Below are 22,386 nucleotides of genomic sequence, written 5' to 3' on the forward strand. Positions count from 1 at the left end.
CCCCAATTCTGAATGCAGCCTCCTTCTCTGACCTGAGCCTTCTGAGTGTGGTTGTGAACCAGGGTTTGTCGTTGTTGTAGCTAACCCTGGTGCGTGTTGGGATGACGCTGTCCTCACAGAAGGTGATGTAGGACGTCACAGTGTCCGTGATAGATAGATAGATAGATAGATAGATAGATAGATAGATAGATAGATAGATAGATAGATAGATAGATAGATAGATAGATATAGTTACTTTAGAAAAATAGATAGTTACTTTATTAAGTAGAAATTGTATATATCCACTACTCAGGCATTACATAACAAATAATACTGGATAAACACCAGGAGAAAAAGAAACACTGACATCACAGGACATACCGCAAGACATACACTACACTAACAGACACATGCAGCACTAACAGGACTTATATACTAAACTATAACTAAAATATAAACACTATAAAATTAAAAAATAAACAGTATAAAATTTAAAAAATATAACAGTATAAAATTAAAATATAAACAGTATAAAATTAAATTAAAATATAAAACAGTATAAAATTAAAAAAATATAAACAGTATAAAATTAAAAAATAAACAGCATAAAATTAAAAAAATATAACGGTATTGAATTAAAATATAAACAGTATAAAATTAAATTAAAATATAAAACAGTAAAAAATTTAAAAAATATAAACAGTATAAAATTAAATTAAATTAAATCCATTCAACCCCGTACTGAACTCGCCACCTCCCCCCCGCTCCTCCTGAGAGAGTCATTGTACCCCCTGATGGCACGGGGCACGAAGGAGGACCTCAGCCTCTCGGTGGAGGCGCTGTGTGACAGCAGTCTGCCGCTGAGGTCCTTCTCTGCTGGGAGAAGGTGGCTGGTGTTGTTCATGATAGACTTAACTTTAGACATGTTCCTGCTCTCCAGAAGCGTATCCACAGAGTCCAGGCTCAGCCCAACCACTGAGCCCGCTCTGCAGATCAGTCTGTTCAGACGGTCCATATCTCTTTTCCTGACCCCCCCACCCCAACACACAATGGCGTATGACAGCACACTGGAGACTACGGACTGATAGAACATGAGAAGGAGCTTAGGACAGATGCTGAAGGAAGCCAGCCTCCTCAGGAAGTACATCCTGCTCTGCCCCTTCTTGTACACACAGTTTGAGTTGAGTGACCAGTCCAGTCTGCTGTCTAGCTGCAGTCCCAGATACTTATAGTTTTCTACCACCTCCACCTCACTGCCCTTGATGATCACTGGCTGTGGAGAGGCAGGTGCCCGCCGGAAATCCAGTACCATCTCCTTTGTCTTGGAGACGTTGAGCTGTAGCTGGTTCTGTTGGCACCACTCCACGAAGTCCGCCACCAATGCCCTGTACCCCCCCTCATCACCCCCCCGGATACATGCCACTATCGCGGTGTCATCGGTGTACTTCTGTATGTGGCATTTATCCGAGTTGTGCTTGAAGTCTGATGTGTAGAGGGTAAAGAGAATAGGGGAGAGAACGGTCCCCTGTGGCGCCCCCGTGCTGCTGGTCACCATAGAAGACAGTCACCCATATGGACGTACTGGGGTCTGTCTGTTAGGTAGTCCGTAATCCAGCTCACGAGGTAGGGGTCAACAGCCATGGAGGTCAGTTTATCCTGCAGGAGCAGGGGCTGGATGGTGTTGAAGGCATTTGAAAAGTCAAAGAAGAGCACTCTGACGGCACAGCCCCCGGCATCCAGGTAGGAGAGTATGCAGTGGAGGAGGTACAAGACAGCGTCGTCAACCCCAACCTTGGCCTGATAGGCGAACTGGAGAGGGTCCATAGCACCTTGCACCTGTGGACGCATGAGCTCCAGGACCAGTCCTCTAGGGTCTTCATTACATGGGAGGTAAGAGCTACCAGTCGGTGGTCGTTGAGCTCAGTAGGGCGTCCTTTCTTGGGTACAGGGACAATGCAGGAGGTCTTCCATAGTGACGGGACCCTCCCCAGCCGCAGACTGAGGTTGAACAATCGTTGCAGGGGGTCCCCTAGTTCCGATAAGGTGTCTTGGGGACACCTTATCTGGTCCAGCCGCCTTATAGGGTCGGAGCCTCCTCAGCGTTGTCGTCACCAGGTCTGCAGTGATGACAGTCTCCGTCGTGGTGGGAGCAGCGGGTTGTGGCGAGGTTGGAAGTCCAGTGGTTGAGGTGGGGCTGTTGAGCTTCGCAGTTCTTGGAGTGGGCTCGGGAGAAGTGGCAGGGGTGGAAGGAGAGGAAGCACAGGAGGAGGGAGCATAAGTGGAGCGGTTTGCAGGACCGAAAGAGGCCTGGGACGAGGAGCAGGGAGTGGTAGGGGAGCTGAACCGATTGAAAAAGCTGTTTAGTTCATTCGCTCGTTCAATATTCCCCTCCACAGTGCTGCGGCCTTTCACGTGTCCAGTGATGGTTCTCATCCCATTCCAGCCCCCCCTGCACCTGGTTGCGCCCCAGCTACTTCTCCAGCTTCCTCCTGAACGCCCGCTTCTGCCTGTTCAGGACAGCCTTGACTTCCTTGGTTACCCATGGTTTGTTGTTGGGGTAACACCTGATTGCTGCAGTCGCGCAGCCAGGATTGCCGCTGACCCCTCTCATCCCGGCCACAACCTCTTCCAGAACCTCCCCTCCAGTAAGAGGCTACGCTCCATCCGGACCAGGACCTCACGCCATAAAAACAGCTTCTTCCCCACTGCAGTCAGCCTCATGAACAATGCCCCCCCCCCCCCCAGGTAACCATCCGCCCCTCACCACTCTGCAAAGACAGTTTACTGTTTTGACTTATTTTCTTCACCCGCAATCACCATCCTTATACAGTATATTAACACACCCTAATGTGAATTGTAAATTGTTTTTGTATTCTTATCCTATTCCTCACTCACTACTGTTCTCTTCCGCCTTTCTATGCACTGACACCGCGTCAAGTTCCTCGACAGTAATTTTTACTGTACTTGGCAATAAAACCTTTTCCGGGTGCCGGGTCCGAAGAGCGGAGGTGGTCCCACAGATGGTCTCTCGTGCAGTCTCAGGGTCCGCCCGTGGAGGGATGTAGACGGCGAGGACAATGACGTGTGGAAATTCACGCGCCAGGTAGTAGGGTCTGATGCTAACAGCTGTTAGCTCCAGATCGCGGTTACACAGTGTTGATTTCACCGTCACATGTCCCGGATGGCACCATCTATCGTTGGTATAAATGATTAATCCACCTTCTTTCTTCTTACCGGCAGTGTTCGTGTCCCGGTCCGCTCGTACGGAGGAGAAGCCGGTTAGTCCACCGTTAGTGTTTGGCACGTCGCCAGTTAGCCACGTCTCAGAGAACACAAACAAGCTGGTCTCCCGGTAGCGCTGTTCAGTCCTGCACAGCGCCGTCAGTTCGTCCAACTTGTTCGGTAGCGAGTTCACGTTTCCCATGATGACGGAGGGGACAGAGGGCCTGACTCGCCTCCGGTTAGCGGCTCTAGCCGTTAGTCTAGCCCTTTCAACGCGACCCGCTCGGCATCCGCGATATCTCCGTCGGAGCTTAGCGGGGATGAGATCGCGTGTTGCTGGGTCTCCTTTGACCCTCATAGACATCAACTCCTCCCTGGAGTACACTAGCATATTACTATACATTATCTAAATTTATGTTTAAAAAAATACACGCAGAAACATAGAAAAAAATGCAAAATTATGCATAACAAACTCGCTCTGAGCAATATCATGATATCATGATATCATGATATCGCAAATATGCTAAGGTAACAAAACTTTATGTTCAGCGTCGTTGTTGTTGTTGCCGTAGTTGCAATTATATGACCTCATTCATTGCACGCACTGAATGACAACTTTGCCCCGACGTTGTTGCTATGGCAACCTGTCAGATCGACTGATAATGTGGCCCAGTCTGAACAGAGCCAGAACGCATTTGGACACTTGCTAAAAACAGTGTGAACAGTCATCCCTAAAAATCAGATATGGAAGGAAAACCGATATGCCTACAGTCTGAACGGCGCCATAGAAGTCAAAGAAGGATTGTGGAGGTGAGGTAACTGTTTGAGGATGTGTCCAAGCAAGGCAGGTGAAATTGCATTCCTGCAGTCTGCCCATTAATGGACAAAGGCTGCATCTCGTGGGATTTAAAACAATGTATCACGTAGGTTCATATGGATATAATGTTTGCAGGCAAAATTGGTAGTGAAAAGGTGTTACAAAATGAGATGAAGTGAGAAGATGCAGATACATATATCTTTGATGTTGTTTTAATGTAGCGGGTGGCTGAGAAGAATGTGAACTGCTCAGATTATGTACATAGCAAAACACATATCAGATCTGTTGCATTCTCTTTAAAGAATGCAGATTTAATGACGTTAGATGACATTTAGTTGATTCTATCTGATTACAATTACTAAACTTAAATGAAAAACAAAATAATACTGAAAAAAACAACTTGAAACTTAAGGGATTTAGAAGGGGGCTGACTGATAGGATCTCAGGAAAGCGATAAAGAATATGATCTGAGTTTGGTGGCTGTGAACTAGAAACATTTTTAAAAAAATAGTATCATGCAATGAAGAAGAAATAATATAAAAAAATAAAATAGTTTAAAACACTGACTACATGTGTATTACTGATAACTCATCTCATATTTTATCGTCAGTTGGTCTAGTATCTATCCAAAAAAACAACCCATTTTCCTCCAGGATTAATTAAGTATAACATATTATCCATCCAATAAATTAATTTATGCTGCTACAGAAGGAATACCTACATAGCTTTTACAAAAAGCTTAATCGTACCAAATACATTTTGACAGGAGATAATAGATATGTTATTTGTTAATTAAATTACATTGCCATGCTTTCTCCTTCCATTTTGTTTAATATGTTTTCCTCTCTCCTACTCTGTAGGTGATTCTTAACAGTCCAACACTGATTGAAGAGGAGAAAGCCAAAATGGCCACAAAAGAAAACATTTTAAAAGAGAAAGAAGAAAAGAAGTCATCAAGTAAAACTAATAATACAGTGAATGGGACAGGTGGAACACCTTTGCATATCAACACTCTACAGGTAAACATAAGTTGGACAAATGGACCTGCACTTCTGTCCCTCCAGCAGTGTTGTCTATGTTGAATGTACATGTCAGAGATGCTATTCTAACCATCTGTGTAATTTTGTGTCAATCCCTCTTTCATGTAGTGCAAACAGCTCTCACTTATTGTTTTGATGTTGACCATTGAAGGTTTATTGTGGTATCTGGCATCAAGAAATTTGCGGCAGATCCTTATATATTATAAATTACTAGGTGGGGCCCACATTAATGAGACATTTTTCCCAGTACATCACAGTTCCTGAATTGAATAGAAATCTGGGGGATATGGAGATATCCATAATACCTTCAACTCATGGTTCCACAAACCATTCCTGAAACAATCTTGCGGTGTTTGAATCTTATCAACGTCAGCAGATAAAAGAGTAAAATCTTGAATATTAAATTGTTATTAAAGGAACTGAAATATGCTGGTTTAAGTTATTTTTAATTAGATCAGTCCCAACTTGTAGATGTTATGATGAATCCCTCAAAATCTTTGATCCTGGAATCTTCCTCATTTTATGTGTGAATGAAAACAAACAACAGAGAACCAATGTACACAACATTAACTCCTTCCTTTTATGAAATTTAATTTAATCAGCAAACCAGAAAAATGTAAAATAATCTTTTGTCAGTGACGACCAACAGTTCATAATACAAAAATCATCAATATTCAATAGGCATTAATAAAGTAATCAATTAAAATGAGCTGTACCTCATATCTCATGATATTGATAGAGCCAGAGATCAATTTGAATTTGAGTGATCAATTCAAAATGTCCTCTTTTCAGAGATGAATCTGAAGCCCCACAGTTTTCCTAATCCTTACAAAATAGCAGGCCATGATCAGTCCATTACAGAAGAATCTATTCTTGCTGTTGAACAATTGCTCTGTGAGCCCAGAATCTCACAAACTCTGACTAAAAACATTCTATTAGAAAATCTTCTTCTTCTCGAGTCACTACGTATCATCAAATGATTCCAGTCCATTGTTGGATGCATTGTCTGGCACTTGGGGTTAGATCAGCTAGGTCCTCTTGGGTGCAAGAAGTCAGAAGGAGTGGGCAGACAAGAAGATGTTGCATGGTCTGATCCTCTCCACATAGACAAGAGATGTCGCCATTATCATTAAACCCCCACTTTGTCAAGTTTGTTTTGCATCGGCCGACAGCAGTTCTCGGGCGGTTACCGCAGGACCAGAGTGGCCATGCTTCACTGGCGCCAGATGGAAGAGATTCGCATGGCCTGGTAGAAGATACTGTGTGTGGGGCTTGGGTAAGGTGTTCTGTCCACAGAGTGACACTCTTCCTTTTTTAGCTTCCACCATTTCGTCCTCTGCTCTGTCTTTTGCCCTCTTCATCTTCCTCACCACCAGAGTCATCCTACACATGCTTTTTGGATTTCTGTCCAGAGCCTCTACAGAGTGCAGGAAGCTTTGCCTTGACTTTAGCCTTTTTGCTGTTGGCTCATGATAGTAGAGTTGGTGGCGATGGTCAGTTTCTTGTTTCAGCTTTTCTTTCTGGGATGCAACTGTCCTCCGAATGCTTGGTGGAGCGAGCCCGCTCAGTAGGTATAGGTCATCAACCTTTGTAGGCTTCAAGCAGCCAGTGACAGTACGGCAAGCTGAGTTTAGCACAGTATCAGCCCTGGTGGCATGGGCTGATCTACACCAGACCGGTGATGCATACTCCGCTGCAGAGAAGCATAGAGCCAATGCTGTTGTACGTACTGTCTTGGCATCAGCACCCCACTTTGTGTTGGTAAGCCTCCTGAGAAAGCTGTTCCTTGATGCCACTTTAGCTTTGGTCTTTGTGATGTGTTCCTTGTAGGTGAGAGACCTGTCAAGTGTTACCCCTAGGTAAACTGGATTTGAGATGTGCTGTAGCCTCTTCCCGTACCATCTGATCTGTAGCTTGCGATTGGCTTCCCTGTTTTTCAGATGAAATGCACAAATTTGTGTTTTGTCCGGGTTGGCCCTTAGGTGGTTGATGGAATAGTAAGGGATGAGCAGGTCCAGTGCATTCGAAAGGGATACTTCAACTGCTTCAAAGGTACTCTTCTGGGAGGCAATACACAAATCATCAGCATAGAGGAAACGTCTTGTGTCTGGTTGGGTTGTTTGATCATTAGTGTAGATGTTGAACAACAGGGGGGCGAGCACACTACCTTGAGGCAGTCCGTTCTTCTGTGTCCTCCATCTACTCCGACTACCATTGAGGTCTACAAAAAATCTGTGATTTGATAGCATATTGCAGATCAGCTGGGTGAGCCTGACATCTGACGTCATCTCATGCAGTTTCCTGGTTAGTATGCGGTGGTTGACTGTGTCATACGCTGCAGATAGATAAAAGAATGCAGCACCTGTGATTTTCTTCTTCTCAAAACCATCCTCAGTGAACTGGGTTAGATTCAGCAATTGGCCTGTGCATGACTGCCCAGGTCTGAAGCCTGCTTGCTCTGGGATAAGTAAGTCATCAACAAAGGGAGCTATGTGATTCATGAGGAGGCATTCAAACAGCTTGTACATGTGGCAGAACAACGATATTGGTCTGTAGCTCTTTGGGATGGCAGGATTTTTGCCAGGTTTCAGTAGGGCAATGACTCTTGATTTTCTCCACATCTTTGGGATCTTGTTGGATGCGACACATTCATTTATCAGACTGAGAAACCATCTGCATGCACCTGATCCGAAGTGCTTGATCTGTTCCACAAGGATAACATCAAGACCCGCAGCTTTGTTGTTCTTCATGGACTTCATTGCAGATTCTAGTTCACCCATGGTGAAAGGCCTTGTGAAGCCTGTAGAGTCTTCTTAAGGCGAATCAGACACTTGAGGAAGTTTGGCCCTATGTGTACGTTGTTGAGGATTACCCCGACTATTGAGCAGGAGTTGGTGGGCAACCTGGTCAGCGGTGACTTGTGGCCTTGGTTGCGACTTGGTGTAGTCGTTTCCCAGGATACGGATATTAGAAAATAAAACTGCGCAATCTGGCCGCTTGTAGCAGATTATTTCCCAAAAAAATGTTTAATAGAACTGACACCCATTTTTCCACTCTTCTCTGCTGCTATGGATATAAGAAAAAATGTACGGCCAAATAGCTTCATTTCATAACAGCCCCGAACATTAAGTCATCTCTGGCGTGAGTAATTGACCTATCCTGAGACATATTTAATTGTCCACCCAGATAAGGGCGTGGTCATCCCCGTGATGGAGTTGGTTCAGGCTATGGTAGCAGTGTATGGTAATGACCTGGCTCAGAGCTACACTTTGAAAGTTCACAAACTGTTGAAGTCAGCTGACATTTGGCTAGTTAGCTCCACTTCAGTCGTGTGTGTGTGTGTGTGTGTGTGTGTGTGTGTGTGTGTGTGTGTGTGTGTGTGTATGTGTGTGTGTGTGTGTGTGTGTGTGTGTGTGTGTGTGTCAGCATAAAGCAGTGTCATAGCAACCACATAACCACTTTCATAGCAGATGAGGCCACTACTAAAATCAGAACTGTTGCCTGTTCTTTTATTAATAAAAGTAGCTTTAGCCCTTACGTGATTTGAGAGCTGCATCTATCCAAAGCGACTACACAGCTCATTAACAAACAGCGTCAGCCTTTATTTACAGCCTAATATATATTCACTGTCACCAGTCAAGGGTTACTTTCAAATGACCTAAACCCTGCATCTGAAACAATCCAAGCAGAAATATAGATGTGAATTTATCACTCCAAAGGGTGGAGGCGGATACAAGCGCCCACATGCATGCGCACACACACACACACACACACACACACACACACACACGCACACACACAGATGTAGAGAGATTTTGATTTTGATTCGTAAAACCATGTTTATTCATAAATGCTAAAATTTGCAAGATAATCGTGTTGACACAAGGTGTGTTGCTGTAGGTGTGACAGAGGAGTTCAAGGTGGAGGTGGGACTGCATCAGGGATCAGCTCTGAGCCCCTTCTTGTTCGCTATGGTGATGGACAGGCTGACAGACGAGGTTAGACAGGAATCTCCATGGACTATGATGTTTGCAGATGACATTGTGATCTGTAGTGAGAGCAGGGAACAGGTGGAGGAGAAGCTAGAGAGGTGGAGGTTTGTCCTGGAAAGGAGAGGAATGAAGGTCAGACTGAAATGGTTTGGACATGTCCAGAGGAGAGATAGTGAATATATTGGTAGAAGGATGCTGAGTTTTGAACTGCCAGGCAGGAGGCCTAGAGGAAGACCAAAGAGGAGGTTTATGGATGTAATGAGGGAAGACATGAAGGTAGTTGGTGTGAGAGAAGAGGATTCAAAGGACAGGGCTAGATGGAGGAAATTGATTCGCTGTGGCGAACCCTGAAGGGAAAAGCCAAAAGGAAAAGAAGAATCGTGTTGACACAAAATCCAAAAGAAATTCACATAAAGAGGATTTTCAATAGTACTTTGCATTTCCTGAACAAAGAAACACATCTAACCTTTTAAAATTTATCAAACTAAAAAAAAGTTTTTATTTTAAAAAAAGACAAAATTTAAAAAACAACTATCCGTTCTCCACAATCATCCCTTTTACAATCATCCTTTTTACTTTTGTCTTTAGTTTCTCCAATCTATAAACCTCTTTGTCTGTAAAAACTGGTTGGTCACTTCTTTCTTGATTCTTTAAATAAAAGCTGACGCTAACCAGAAACATGTTGAGGTCAGGAAAGAAATGTTATACTTTGGCCCTCGAACCTTTTGTGTCTTACAGGAATTTAGAGAAAGATTGATTTGATTTTTAAAATCTCACTTATTCATAAAAGTCAAAATACAAGAGTCCCGTTGATACAAAATCCAAAAGTGTCACAGGGAGCAGGAATAGGACCCAAATGCAGGACACTACTGGAGAGATTATCTTCCATCTCTTAATCAAAATTACATCAAGGTACACAAGAAAAGCAGAGGATCAAAAACAACCTGGCAAAAACAAAAAGAATAAACCGGCTTATAAAGCCCCAGGCTAATCTGCCCAGTCAGGTCCAGGTGTGGAGACAAGCAACAGGTGTGGAGACAAGGCTCCGCCCACAAGTTTGGGCTCTCCTTCTGCCACACACCAGCACAGCAACATCGAACTATGACAAAAAGAGATTCACGCAAACAGGAACTCACATTTCCAAAACAAATTACATGAAATGAATCAGGGTCTTTATTTGTCATGCTGACACACGTTTACATATGACAGTACGAAATATGTCCGAAATATGAAATGAAGGAACATAAGCAAAATATGTGTGAATTAAACCAACCACTGTCTGAACACAAGTTCTTCACTTAATACGGAACATGACACCTTAAACACACCATAGCTTCGTGAAAGTGTCTAAATCATTCATAGTTCTGAAATAGCTAAAACTGATTCTGATTCCTGCTTAACACAAAATCCTCCATTGGAGATCCCCAACCTTTTTTGTTAACGGTGACTTATAGAAAGACTCCCATGAAAGGCTCACATCCACCACCAGACCAAGGTGAACCCTTCATGGTTTGTCAGCCCGATCATTTAAGTTTATCATTATTTAAAATCTTTACCATTAATTTATACACATTTTTCCCATTAGTGCCACTGAGGCTGATTCTGATTCTTCCTTAACACAAAATCCTCCATTGGAGATCCCCAACCTTTTTTGTTAACGGTGACTTATAGAAAGACTCCCATGAAAGGCTCACATCCGCCACCAGACCAAGGTGAACCCTTCATGGTGTGTCAGCCCGATCATTTAAGTTTATCATTATTTAAAATCTTTACCATTAATTTATACACATTTTTCCCATTAGTGCCACTGAGGCTGATTGGGTCTGACACAAAGTCGTTGGAGCAAAGAGACAAATTCTCTACAGGGAAAGGATCAGTATGATTCCAGTTTAGGCCTGTACAATAAAAATCTATCAAAGTCAGTTGCTGTGGGGTGAGTCGGCCCTTCCAGCCCTTAAACAGGCTTCTGATGAGCCTCACTGAGGTCACACCCACATTACAGAATAGAACTCATCAAATTTTTGAGTTTGTTGACAATACTACAGATTCTCTGCAAAAAACCTTAAATTTAATTGCTCCACTAAAAATACGACTATAAAACAAGGGATGCAAGCTCCCTAGTTTAATTCTCATACCCACCAATTAAAGCAGCATTCCCGAAAACTTGGAATGATGCTATACTAAACTAGGTGAACACCGCTCTGCATGGCAATCTGTTTTATGTCAAGGCTTGAACAGGACCGGTGGTCAGAACCCAAAAGCACAACAGTGAAACAGGCGAGTCAAGTCTCAAAACAGGTTTAATTGGACAGGCAGGGTTCTGGTACCAGGGAATCAGTCCAAACAGCAGACAAATCAGACAGACGGCAGGCAAACAGGCAGAGTCCAATAATCAGACGGGTCATACACTAAACGTAATCCAAAAAACCAGGCAGACAAATCTGAGGAGGGGTAGACAGCAGGCAGGATCCAGGAAAACAGGCAGAGTCAAACACTCAATCAGAATAAACGCTGCAAGGTCAGGACGAACACTAACAATCAGCCAAGGTGTGGCCCAGCTGTGTCAGGTGGACATGAGTGGCAGACCAAGTTCTTCCATGTCACGTGGTTAGGAGTACTAATTACGTGATGTGGTGCTGTATCTCATTTTGATCAAAAACTGCTTTGAAGAGTGGCATCAGTGACATAAACCTTATGTAGTTATGTTACAAGCCTATGGCAACCTTTTTTGAGTTCAAAACCAGATCCATGGGTATGTTTTTGTTTTTTATATGTGCAATAAAATACAACTATTCCATTTTTAAATTTGGCTGTGTGTCTAATTTGGCCCAACAAAGTCATTTGAAGAGTGGCACAAGTGACACAAACTGTATATAGTTTTGTAAAAAGCCAATAGCAACTTTTTTTGTGTTCAAAACCAGATCCATGAGCATGTTTTTGTTTTTTTCTGTGCAATAAAATACAATTTTTCTATTTTCGAACAAACAAACTTCCTTAAAGAGTGGCACAAGTGACAGAAACTGTATATAGTTATGTTAGAAGCCTATGGCAACCTTTTTAGAGTTCAAAATCAATTACAGGAGCATGTTTTTGGTTTTTGGTGCAATAAAATACAAATTTTCCATTTTCAAATTTGACTGTACATGACTATTTTGGCCCAATATGTCAACGTAGTACGTTAAACTAAAATAATAACTATCTCTTCATATAGCTGAAGTTGTGCTGATGATAACAATACCAAGTATGGGTACATTAAATCATTTTTAATTTGGTGTATAGAGACAAATATCAAAGATACCAAAAAACGGCCTTTTTCTGTCTCCAAAACATTGCTAAAATCAGGCATATTTTATAACAGAATGAGGAAGAGAAATTAATCCATGCTTTCATCACTTCTAGACTAGACTACTGTAACTCACTTTTTTCAGGCTGCCCCAAAAAGTCACTGACGACATTTCAACTAATCCAGAATACTGACCAGGACTGACCAGGACCAGTACCCGAGACCATATTTCTCCTGTGTTGGCTTCTCTGCACTGGCTTCCTGTTAGAGCTAGGATAGATTTTAAAATACTCCTTGTTTTGTGAAAAACTTTAATAAATAGGTTCGTAGGAGGTGGGTACACAGAAAACTCACTCACACAATGAATCAAACCACTCCTCTAGGGCTATAATGAATGTGTGATTTATTACACGCAGAGAATAGAAATACTAAGACAAACAAACAAACAATAAGTCAAAAGACCTCTATGATGCTAGACTAAATGTGTCGTTTAGTCCCCGCAGCGCATAGCAATGCAAACAAACAATTCTATGAGGCTAGAATAAACTTGTAGTTTAATTCCCCACAGAGCACAGAAACAATTCTATGATGCTAGAATAAACTTGTAGTTTAATTCCCCACAGAGCACAGAAACAATTCTATGATGCTAGAATAAACTGGTAGTTTCATTCCCCACAGAGCATAGTAATAAACAAACAAATATTTGGTTGAGCTAAGGCAATATATGGTGGCATTCCAAATATGCTTCGCCTCTTACCTTGACACAGGGAAGGAGAGCCCACAACCCAGGCAGAGTAGCTTCAACCGGCTGGGCGTCCGTAGGTAACCCGCAGCTGACTCTCTCTGGACTATGAAACTCCTCATCTTTTATACCCTTGAAGAAGAAAGGCCTGCATGCGAGCAGGAATGGCCAGTTCCAGCTCTCAGGCAGCCTTCCCTTTGGTGGTACCCCCCGCTGAGGAATAAACATCACCACCCTCGAGAATGCAGTGTAGGAGGCTTTCACGCACTCGTAAACCATCTTTATCAGGAGACCTTACACCTTTGGAATGCACCAAACCTATCACACCAAAACTAAGAAACCTAAGAAATCTTTATTACACCTTGGAATGCAATTTAGAGGCTTTCATGCACCCATAAAACATCTTACAACTTGACTGAAAACAGGTCTCCATCTCCTCTCCATGGTTCTACTTTGAGACAGGTACTGGGTCTGCTGCATCTGGTTTAATGGGCTGTGACCTGCTGTGACCTCTTTGTCCAAACAAACTAAGATGTGACTTAGCCCAGCAGTTGCATGGAGAGGTTTTGAAGCAAGTTCTCAGTAATGACATGATAAGAGTCAAATCAGGACACACACAATACAAATTTCCATTACAATCCTCCTCACCTACAAAGTCCTTCACGGCCAGGCACCGACCTATCTGAAGGAACTTTGAGTTCCATATAATCCATCTAGAGCATTATGCTCTCAACATACTAGCCTACTGGTGGTTCCTCGAATCTACAAAAGTAGGACGGGGGCTAGAGCCTTTAGCTATAAAGCCCCTCCATCGTGGAAACACATCCCTTCCTCAGTTCAGGAGGCAGACACCCTCTCATTATTGAAGAATACACTTAACATATTTCTTTTTCAAAAATTTTACAATTAAGGCAGCTTAGGTTGCTAAGTTATTTTTCTTATAGTCTACACTGCTGGAGACGCAACATGAAGACTCACTGAGCTCCTCTCTCCTTCTTCTTTTCACTGATCCTGTCTGTTACTCCTCCTCCTCCTCTCCGACCTCTGTCTCAGTCTCCAATCACACCCTACCAACTCAACTTCTTCCCTGGAGTCTCTGTGCTCTATGTCCTTACAGGTTTTCTGAGGTTCGCCTGTCCGCTGTGGACCTTCTCCTCCCATCCCACCAGTATCACCCCTCATCTATCCATCGGCTGGGGCCCTGCTGTCTTTCTCCCTCCGTGCCACCATACAGTCATTCATACAGCTGTAATTGTACCTTGAATTAACCAACTACATGATGGGGAACATGCATTCAAGGCAACAACCCAGGAGTCAGTGAATGCAGCCTGACTTTCCCATCCCCACTTCAGCACCTGCATCAAATCGTGTCACTATAACCTTAATGACACTGACTCCATCTGGCCTACCAGCCACTCTCTCTCTCTTTCTCTTACCCTGTCCTTATCTTCATTTTATTTCTTTACTACTCAACCGGTCAAGGCGGATGGCCGCCCAAAAGAGTTTGGGTCCCTCAATGAGGGAGTTTTTCCCCACCACTGTCTGGGGGGTTCAGTTGGGGTTTTCTATTTGTTAAAGCGCTTTCACATGTCTGCTGCCATGATCAATCAATCAATCAAGGTTGGTTGATTGATTGCTCGTGGTTTCCCTGAGCACGGTCAGCAGGTCCCCACCAATCACCTGCCAGAATTCTTTGTAGAACTCTAGGCCTAGAGACCTACCAGGTTTCACCCCCAGCAGGGCTTCAGACAGCTTTTGCAGGGTGATGTCAGTATCTAGGTGGTGGTTTTGTTACACTGATACCTTGGGCAGACCAGATAGAAAGGATGATAATATTTAGAGAGACAAAGAGAGAGCATGTTTTTATCTTATGTACAGTTACTTATGAGTATGAGTAAAGTGCTATGTTGATATATTCATCCTCCTCATCACTGCAACGTAGTTTAGTGGACGGCTAGAAAGTAGGGACCTGCCAGCAGTTCAATATACTTCACAAATACAATATGTTTTGTTTTACCTTTTTTAGCAAGCAATGTCTTATTGTCTGTGACGATCGTTAGGGACCATAGCGTTTATTATATCCTGTCCTGAATCATCTCTCATCTCCACTGATTTCCCATGCGCTAACACTGTGTGTTTTTCTCCAAAGGGGGGGGGGGGCAGTGGCTCAGTGGTAGAGCGTGTGGTAGAGCGGGTCGTCCAATGTTCTGAGATTGGCAGTTTGATTCCCGCTCCCGCCCAAAAAACACCCAGAGTTGAGCTGACAGTGGGAGGTGTCAGCTCACCTCCTGAGCACTGCCAAGGCGCCCTTGAGCGATGTGCCCTTGAATAAGGCGCCGTCCACCTTACAGGTTGCTCATCTGGGGCGCACCAGGAAGGAGCTGCCCACCACCCTACCTCCCCCTGCATGCATACAGGCCCTCTGTATGTGTTTGTTTGTTGTTCAGGGCCTGTACATACTAACATGTGCATGTGATTGGATTTGATTTGACTAACTAGAGTGTGCTCTTAATTTCCCTTCAGGGATTACAATAATTTATTAAAATCTTAAAAAATCTTGAAAAAAAATCCTCCATGATCGCCGCTGGTCTCACTGTAATTACACAATGAGCCACAAGTTACGTTCAGCAGACTGAGAAAGCAGCTCCATGCTTAGTGCCGAAAAAAAAGTTACATCATAGAAAACAAGAGGGAGAAACAGGAAAAATAAGAGCAAAATACATTGTAATGAAGTTACTGAAATTTAAAAAAGTTCCAGACTGTGGTGATCAGTCAGACACGCATGCGTTCACGTGGTGCATGTAAACAAAACGCCGTGATCCTGAAGGGGGGTGCTGTTGATAGAGACAGAGGCACCACCTTTAACACGTGGTTCTAATTTATTTTAACCATATTCCATCAAAAATGTTGAAGACTCCGGATCAGTTTGGGGCAAGACGTTCCAAATACAGTGTAGTTCGATATCTGGCAGCTGAATGACATGATGAATTAAAAAAGCACAATATGGGACCTTTAAAGAGCTTTTACTATCAGACCACCCATTGGGCAGGAGGTGGCCGATGCTCTGGAAAACCGATTTATCATAGGGGCACATGAAAGACTAACAACCACAAACACATTTAAGATTTTGAGCTATTTTTAAATAGCGTCACACTCATCTGCAAACCATCCTCGTGCATGCTGACGGTCCAGGTTTGATGAGGCCAACAGGACAACATAATCTGCAAAAAGCAGAGATTAAATCCTTTGGTCCCCAAACCAGACTCCCTCCGGATCCTGGCTGCACCTAGAAATTTTGTACATAAAGATAATGAACAGAACCGGTGATAGAGGGCAGTCCTGCCAGAGTCCAACATGCACCTGAAACAGGTCTGACTTACTGCTGGCAATGCAAACCAAGCTCTGGCTTCGGTCATATAGGGACCAGACAGCCCTCAGCAAAGAGCTCAAATCCCATACTCCCGAAACACTCCCCACAAGATACCATGAAAGAAACAATCGAATGCCTTCTCCAGTGTTCCTCGACCGGGACAAAAACCATATTGTTTCTCCTGAATTTGCGGTTCCACTATAAGCCACTCCTCCTCTCCATTACCCTGGAATAGACTTTCCCCGGGAGGTTGAGGAGTGTGATCCCCTTATAGTTGGAACACACCCTCCGGTCCTCCTTTTTGAAAAGAGGGACCACCACAACAGTCTGCCAATCCAAAAGTACTGTCCCCGACTGCCATGAGATGTTACAGAGACGTGTCAACCATGACAGTCCCTGCACATCCAGAGATTTGAGGTACCCAGGGCGAGTCTCATCCACCCTTTGTCACTGAGGGGTTTGGCAACCACCTCGGTGACTTCAGCTTGTGTGATAGACGAGTCCATCTCTGAGGCCTCAGCCTCTGCTTCATCAGTGTAAGACATGGTAGTGTGATTGAGGAGATCCTCGTAGTATTCTTTCCACTGCCCGACAATATCCACAGTTGAGGTCAGCAGTTCTCCACCTCTACTGTAAACAGTTTTGACTTTGCACTGCTTTCCCCTCCTGAGGTGACGAATGGTTTGCCAGAATTTCTTTCAGGCATTTTTGCTGCCGCGACAGTACGAGCTGCAGTACGCCTGGCCTGCCTGTACCTCTAAGCTGCCTCCTTCTTCTTCTTCTTCTTTTCCTTTCGGCTTTTCCCTTCAGGGGTCGCCACAGCGAATCAATTTCCTCCATCTAGCCCTGTCCTTTGAATCCTCTTCTCTGCCTCCGGAGTCCTACAATTCAACAAAATTTGATAGGACTCCTTTAGCTTGACGGCATCCCTTACTTCCAATGTCCCCCACTGAGTTCGGGGGGTTAGCGCCGCAACAGGCACCAGAGACTTTGCGACCAGAGCCGCTTCGAAAATGAAGGTGGAGAACATGGTCCACTCTGACTGAATGTCCCCAGCCTCCTGAGAGATCTGGGAGAAGCTCTCCCAGAGGGTTCTGCCAGATATTCCCAACAAACTCTCAAAACAAGTTTGGGCCTTCCAAGTCCAGCCCTCTGCTCTGCCAGCAGATCCAGCTCACCACCGGGTGGTGATCGGTTGACAACTCTGCCCCTTTCTTCACCCAAGTGTCCAACACATGCGGTCAGATGTCTGATGATACGACAACAAAGTCGATCATCAACCTCCGGCCTAGGGTGTCCTGGTGCCATGTGCACTTATGGACATCCTTGTGGTTGAACAAGGTGTTTGTTATGGACATACTGTGACTAGTACAGAAGTCCAATAACAGAACATCACTCGTGTTCAGATCGGGGAGGCCGTTGATCCCAATCACCCTTTCCAGGTCTCACTGTCATTGTCCACGTGAGCGTTGAGGTCCCCAAGGAGAGCAATGTAGTCCCCAGTCGCAGCACTATTCAGTACCCCTACCAGGGATTCCAAGAAGGCCGGGTATTCCACACTGCCGTTGGCCCGCAGGCCAAAACGACAGTGAGGCACCTGTCCCCAACCTGAAGACATGACCCTCTCATTCACCGGGGTGAACTCCAACATATGACGGCTGAGCTGTGGGGCTACAAGCAAGCCCACACCAGCCCGGCGCCTCTCACCTTGGGCAACACCAGAAAAGTGAAGAGTCCAGCCCCTCTCAAGGGTTTGGGTTCCAGAGCCCAAGCTGTGGAGGTGAGCCCGACTATATCGACTCGGTAACTCTCAACCTCCCTCACAAGGTCTGGCTCCTTTCCCCCCAGCGAGGTGACATTCCATGTCTCTAGAGCTAGACCCTTTTTCTGGGGATTGGGTCATCGAGCCCCATGCTGACGATTGCCACCCAATCCACACTGCACCTGTCCCCTACTGTTTCCTCGGCGGTTGGTGAGTCCACCGGAGGTTGGGCCCACGTCGTCCTTTTGGGCTGAACCTTTCGGGCTGCCCCGTGAGCAGAGGCCCGGCTACCAAGCGCTCGCATACGAGCCCCCAACCCTGGGCCTTGCTCCTGGGTGGCGCACCGGTTGCGCCATACCAGGCGACGTCACAGTCCCTGATATTTTTTTCATCATAGGGGGTTTTTGTACTGCTCTACGTCTGGCCGTCACCCAGGACCTGTTTGCCAAGGAAAACCCTAGCAGGAGCATAAAGCCCCTGACAACATAGCTCCTGGGATCATTCGGTCACTTAAACTCTCCCACCATGATAAGGTGGCAGCTTTTGGAGGAGACAAATAAAACTCAAAAGTGGAAAATCTAGATGGAATTGAATCCCTTCTTTAGTGAGGCAACATCATTATCCAATGCAAGACTACGCTGTTTATCCCTAGAGTCCCATATTGTAGAAATTAGAATGGGAGCAGTAAGTTAACTGGATCTTCTCCTCTAGCTTCATTTAAGGCTAGCTTCTTTAATCATGTGGCTATTGAATAGCTCCTCTTCTCTCCCTTGTCTTCTTTCACATTCATGTCACATTACTTCAGTAACCGGACTGCTTCCTTGGAGTCTTTCTGCCTTCTCATCCCGCAGGTTTCCATAGATTGATCAACTGCTGGGGTGATGGTTGACACCCACCGATGACGACATCATCATCATCATCATTGTCATCGTCGTCGTCGTCGTCGTCATTATCATCATCATCATCACTATTGACAGTACTACTACTACGATTATTATCACATCCATTATTATTCCCCAAAATATTGTTGCTGTTATCACAATGCAAAAATGACAGTTTTTCCTTATAATTGTTACTCTTAATGTGGTTGTAAATCTCTTCATTCATGTTCCTCACACCTCACTCTCTCAGCCAATCTTTCACTCCATCTCTCTCTCTCTTTCTGTCTTTTTTTGATCCAGCAAAATGAAGTGAATGGCAATATTAACCTTAATTCAGTCTCTGTTCTTTTTACCAGGTGGTAGAAACTCGTAAGAAAGTTTGCACATCCAAGTCAGACCTCCGTTCCAGTGACTTCAGCATTGTGGGATCTTTACCTCGAGACTTTGAACTTTCCAACTTTGACTGTTACGGTAAACCTATTGAAGTGACAGGGGGCCACAAGTATCAAAACAAAGCCAACAACAAACCCCCACCACCCAAACCTGTAATACCTGCGGCTGCCAAGCGCATTGACCTTTATGCAAGGGCCCTCTTCCCATTCTCCTTCTTCTTCTTTAATGTTGTCTACTGGTCTGTGTATCTGTGAGAAGCAAAGGAGGAGAATAGGTAAAAAATAATTTGCTTTTCATCTTGTCATGTGTCAACATTCACCAAATTCAAGTGCTTATGTATGTACTGGTAAAAGCAAGGACTTCCAGCATTGCAGAGCAATGTTTGCTAAACTGCAGATACTGCTGGAATATTGGGAAATAGCATTTGTACAACTACAAAACCCCTTTATGTCCAGGCAATGCATGTGTGGCTGTCTATTCAGAATGTTTTATTTTATGGTCTTACTGTAAACTAAACCTTGCTTGTATAGTAGAACTACTATGCTGTCCATTAGAAATCAATGTTTTTACTGGAATGACTGGTAACAGTTTCATTTAAATGTATTAAACTCAAAAATTAATTATAATAACTAAATAAAAAAAAATAAAAATTACAAACACACAATATGTGCATAAAATGAATGCAATGTAGAACAAGTCAATAAAACAATACAAATTCAAATTTTTCCTTTCATCGTTCTTGTGTTAAAATTACTTTCTTATTGAAGGAGAAAAGGATTTATTATGAAACAAAAAATATAGAAATATAGTTTTTTGTAATATCCTAATGTTGTATGCTCTCATAATGAAAATAGTTTGATTGGAGTTGAATAAAAAAAGGTTGATCCATTGCAATGGTAAAGGAAGCTTTCAAAGCTCCACATTCAATTGACCAATCTGGCCAAAGCATCACACTGAATGTCATATGGGGCGGCAGTGGCTCAGTGGTAGAGCGCACAGTAGAGCGCTCTACCAATGTTTCAAGGTCGGCGATTCGATTACCGCTCCCGCCTAAAACAACACCTGGAGATGAGCTGAAAGTGGGAGGTGTCAGCTCACCTCCGAAGCACTGCCGAGGCGCCCGTGAGCAGGGCGCCGTCCCCCTTACAAGTTGCTCAGTTGGGGCACATCACGAAGGAGCTGCCCGCCACTTTACCTCCTCTGCATGCATTCACACACACACACACACACCCCGTGCATGTGTGTGTGTGTGTTCAGGGCCTGTACACACATATATATGCATGATTCAAAACTAACTAGAGTATGCCACTAATTTCCCCGCAGGGATTATAATCACTATATTTTAAAAAAAGTATGTTGAAAGAGAAGAGACTCATTTACAAAACATTCACTGCACATCGGCTGGACAGTAAACATCAACTTATTGCACAACAGAAACTTTTTAAATATGTAATTTTGAAAAACTTAGAACAACATTCTAATAATACATACTAAGTAGTTAAATGGTCTTTAGAATGAAAATAATTTCCTTAATAGAATTCATGGTTAGATGTATAAATACATGTTGATGCAGTTTTGACAATCAAAATCTGACATGATAGATAGACAGATGACAGACAGGCAGGCAGGCAGACAGACAGACATCCAATCTCCTCCCCTCCATTCAACTGCGTGCTGACCTCGCCACCCCCTCCCCCGCTCCTCTATCTATACTTGATGATATGATGGTATGATGATGTACAGTATTTCATTTTTACTTTATGTACTCGAATGATCTCCTTGTGGAAATTAGTGGCACACTGTAGTGTTAGTACTTTTACACATGCATATACTGTATTTATACAGTATTGGTCCGAATATAAGACGACCCTGATTATAAGACGACCCCCTCTTTTTCAAGACTCAAGTTTGAAAAAAGACTTTTTGAACACCAAATTTAATTTTTATACAGAAAATAACTACAGTACATCTGAAACAAATGATTATAACAATATATTTGAGAGAAAAAGCATGTTATTTTTCCTCATTAAAATCATGAAAAAACTGTCTATCACATCATAATATCTGAACATTTAAATATGTAAACTAAAGTGCAATCACATTTGTAAATGAATGGTGAATGGCACCAACCTTGATACCATTCGAGAACCGACCCACTTTTCTCCACATTGTCGCTACGTTTCTCCATTTTCTGTTACCTCTTCTCTTATTTTCTTCTCTTTTCTTTCTTACCGCTATTTTTTATTTTTCTTCTTCGTGCTACCGCTATTTTTATTTTTCTTCTTCGTGACAGCGGTTCGCTTTGGCTTGGGGAATTATGTTCAGCATTCGCTTTAAAGATATGTGGCGCCATCTACCGTTGTGAATGAGTATAATGTCTAGACCCCGAATGTAACACGACCCTCACTTTTTCAGTCTTATTTCAATGCAAAAAACACCGTCTTATATTCGGGCCAACACGGTATATACACAGTGCCTTGCGAAAGTATTGGCCCCCAAAGAACCTTTTGACATTTAGCCACATTTCAGGCTTCAAACTGAAAATATTTTTTCTAGAATCAACAACATGTGAGACACAATCGTGAAGTGGAACCAAATTTATTCAGCATTTCATATTGTGTTTACAAATAAAAAACTGAAAAGTAGGATGTGCTAAAGTATTGGCCCCCTGAGAACAGGGGGCCAATACTCAGGTAACTCCAGAAGTTCCCTGGTGACTTTTGAGTGATCCAGTGTTGACCTAAATAACTAACAATGACAAACAGAGTTCACCTGTGTGTCATTTGGTCTCAGTTTAAATGCACTTGCTCTGTGATGGTCTCAGAGGTCTGTGAAATGAACACTGGAGAACAAACAGCATCTTGAAAACCAAAGAACACACCAGGCAGGTCCGGGATAAAGTTGT

General features: G+C 43.5%; 1 protein-coding gene across 1 annotated transcript in view; it reads left to right on the forward strand.

Moving 5' to 3' along the window:
- The window catches only part of LOC137600387 (glycine receptor subunit beta-like), an 86,972-nt gene extending 67,000 nt beyond the window's left edge, over positions 1-19,972 (forward strand). Inside the window, exons 9-10 of the mRNA XM_068321993.1 lie at positions 4,879-5,037; positions 19,445-19,972. Of these exons, the coding sequence (XP_068178094.1) occupies positions 4,879-5,037; positions 19,445-19,735 (450 nt within the window). The 3' untranslated portion in view covers positions 19,736-19,972. The remainder of the gene's footprint in view (positions 1-4,878; positions 5,038-19,444) is intronic.
- The last annotated feature ends 2,414 nt before the right edge of the window (positions 19,973-22,386 follow it).

This window comes from Antennarius striatus, chromosome 8 (assembly GCF_040054535.1).
Source record: "Antennarius striatus isolate MH-2024 chromosome 8, ASM4005453v1, whole genome shotgun sequence".
NCBI lineage: Eukaryota > Metazoa > Chordata > Actinopteri > Lophiiformes > Antennariidae > Antennarius > Antennarius striatus.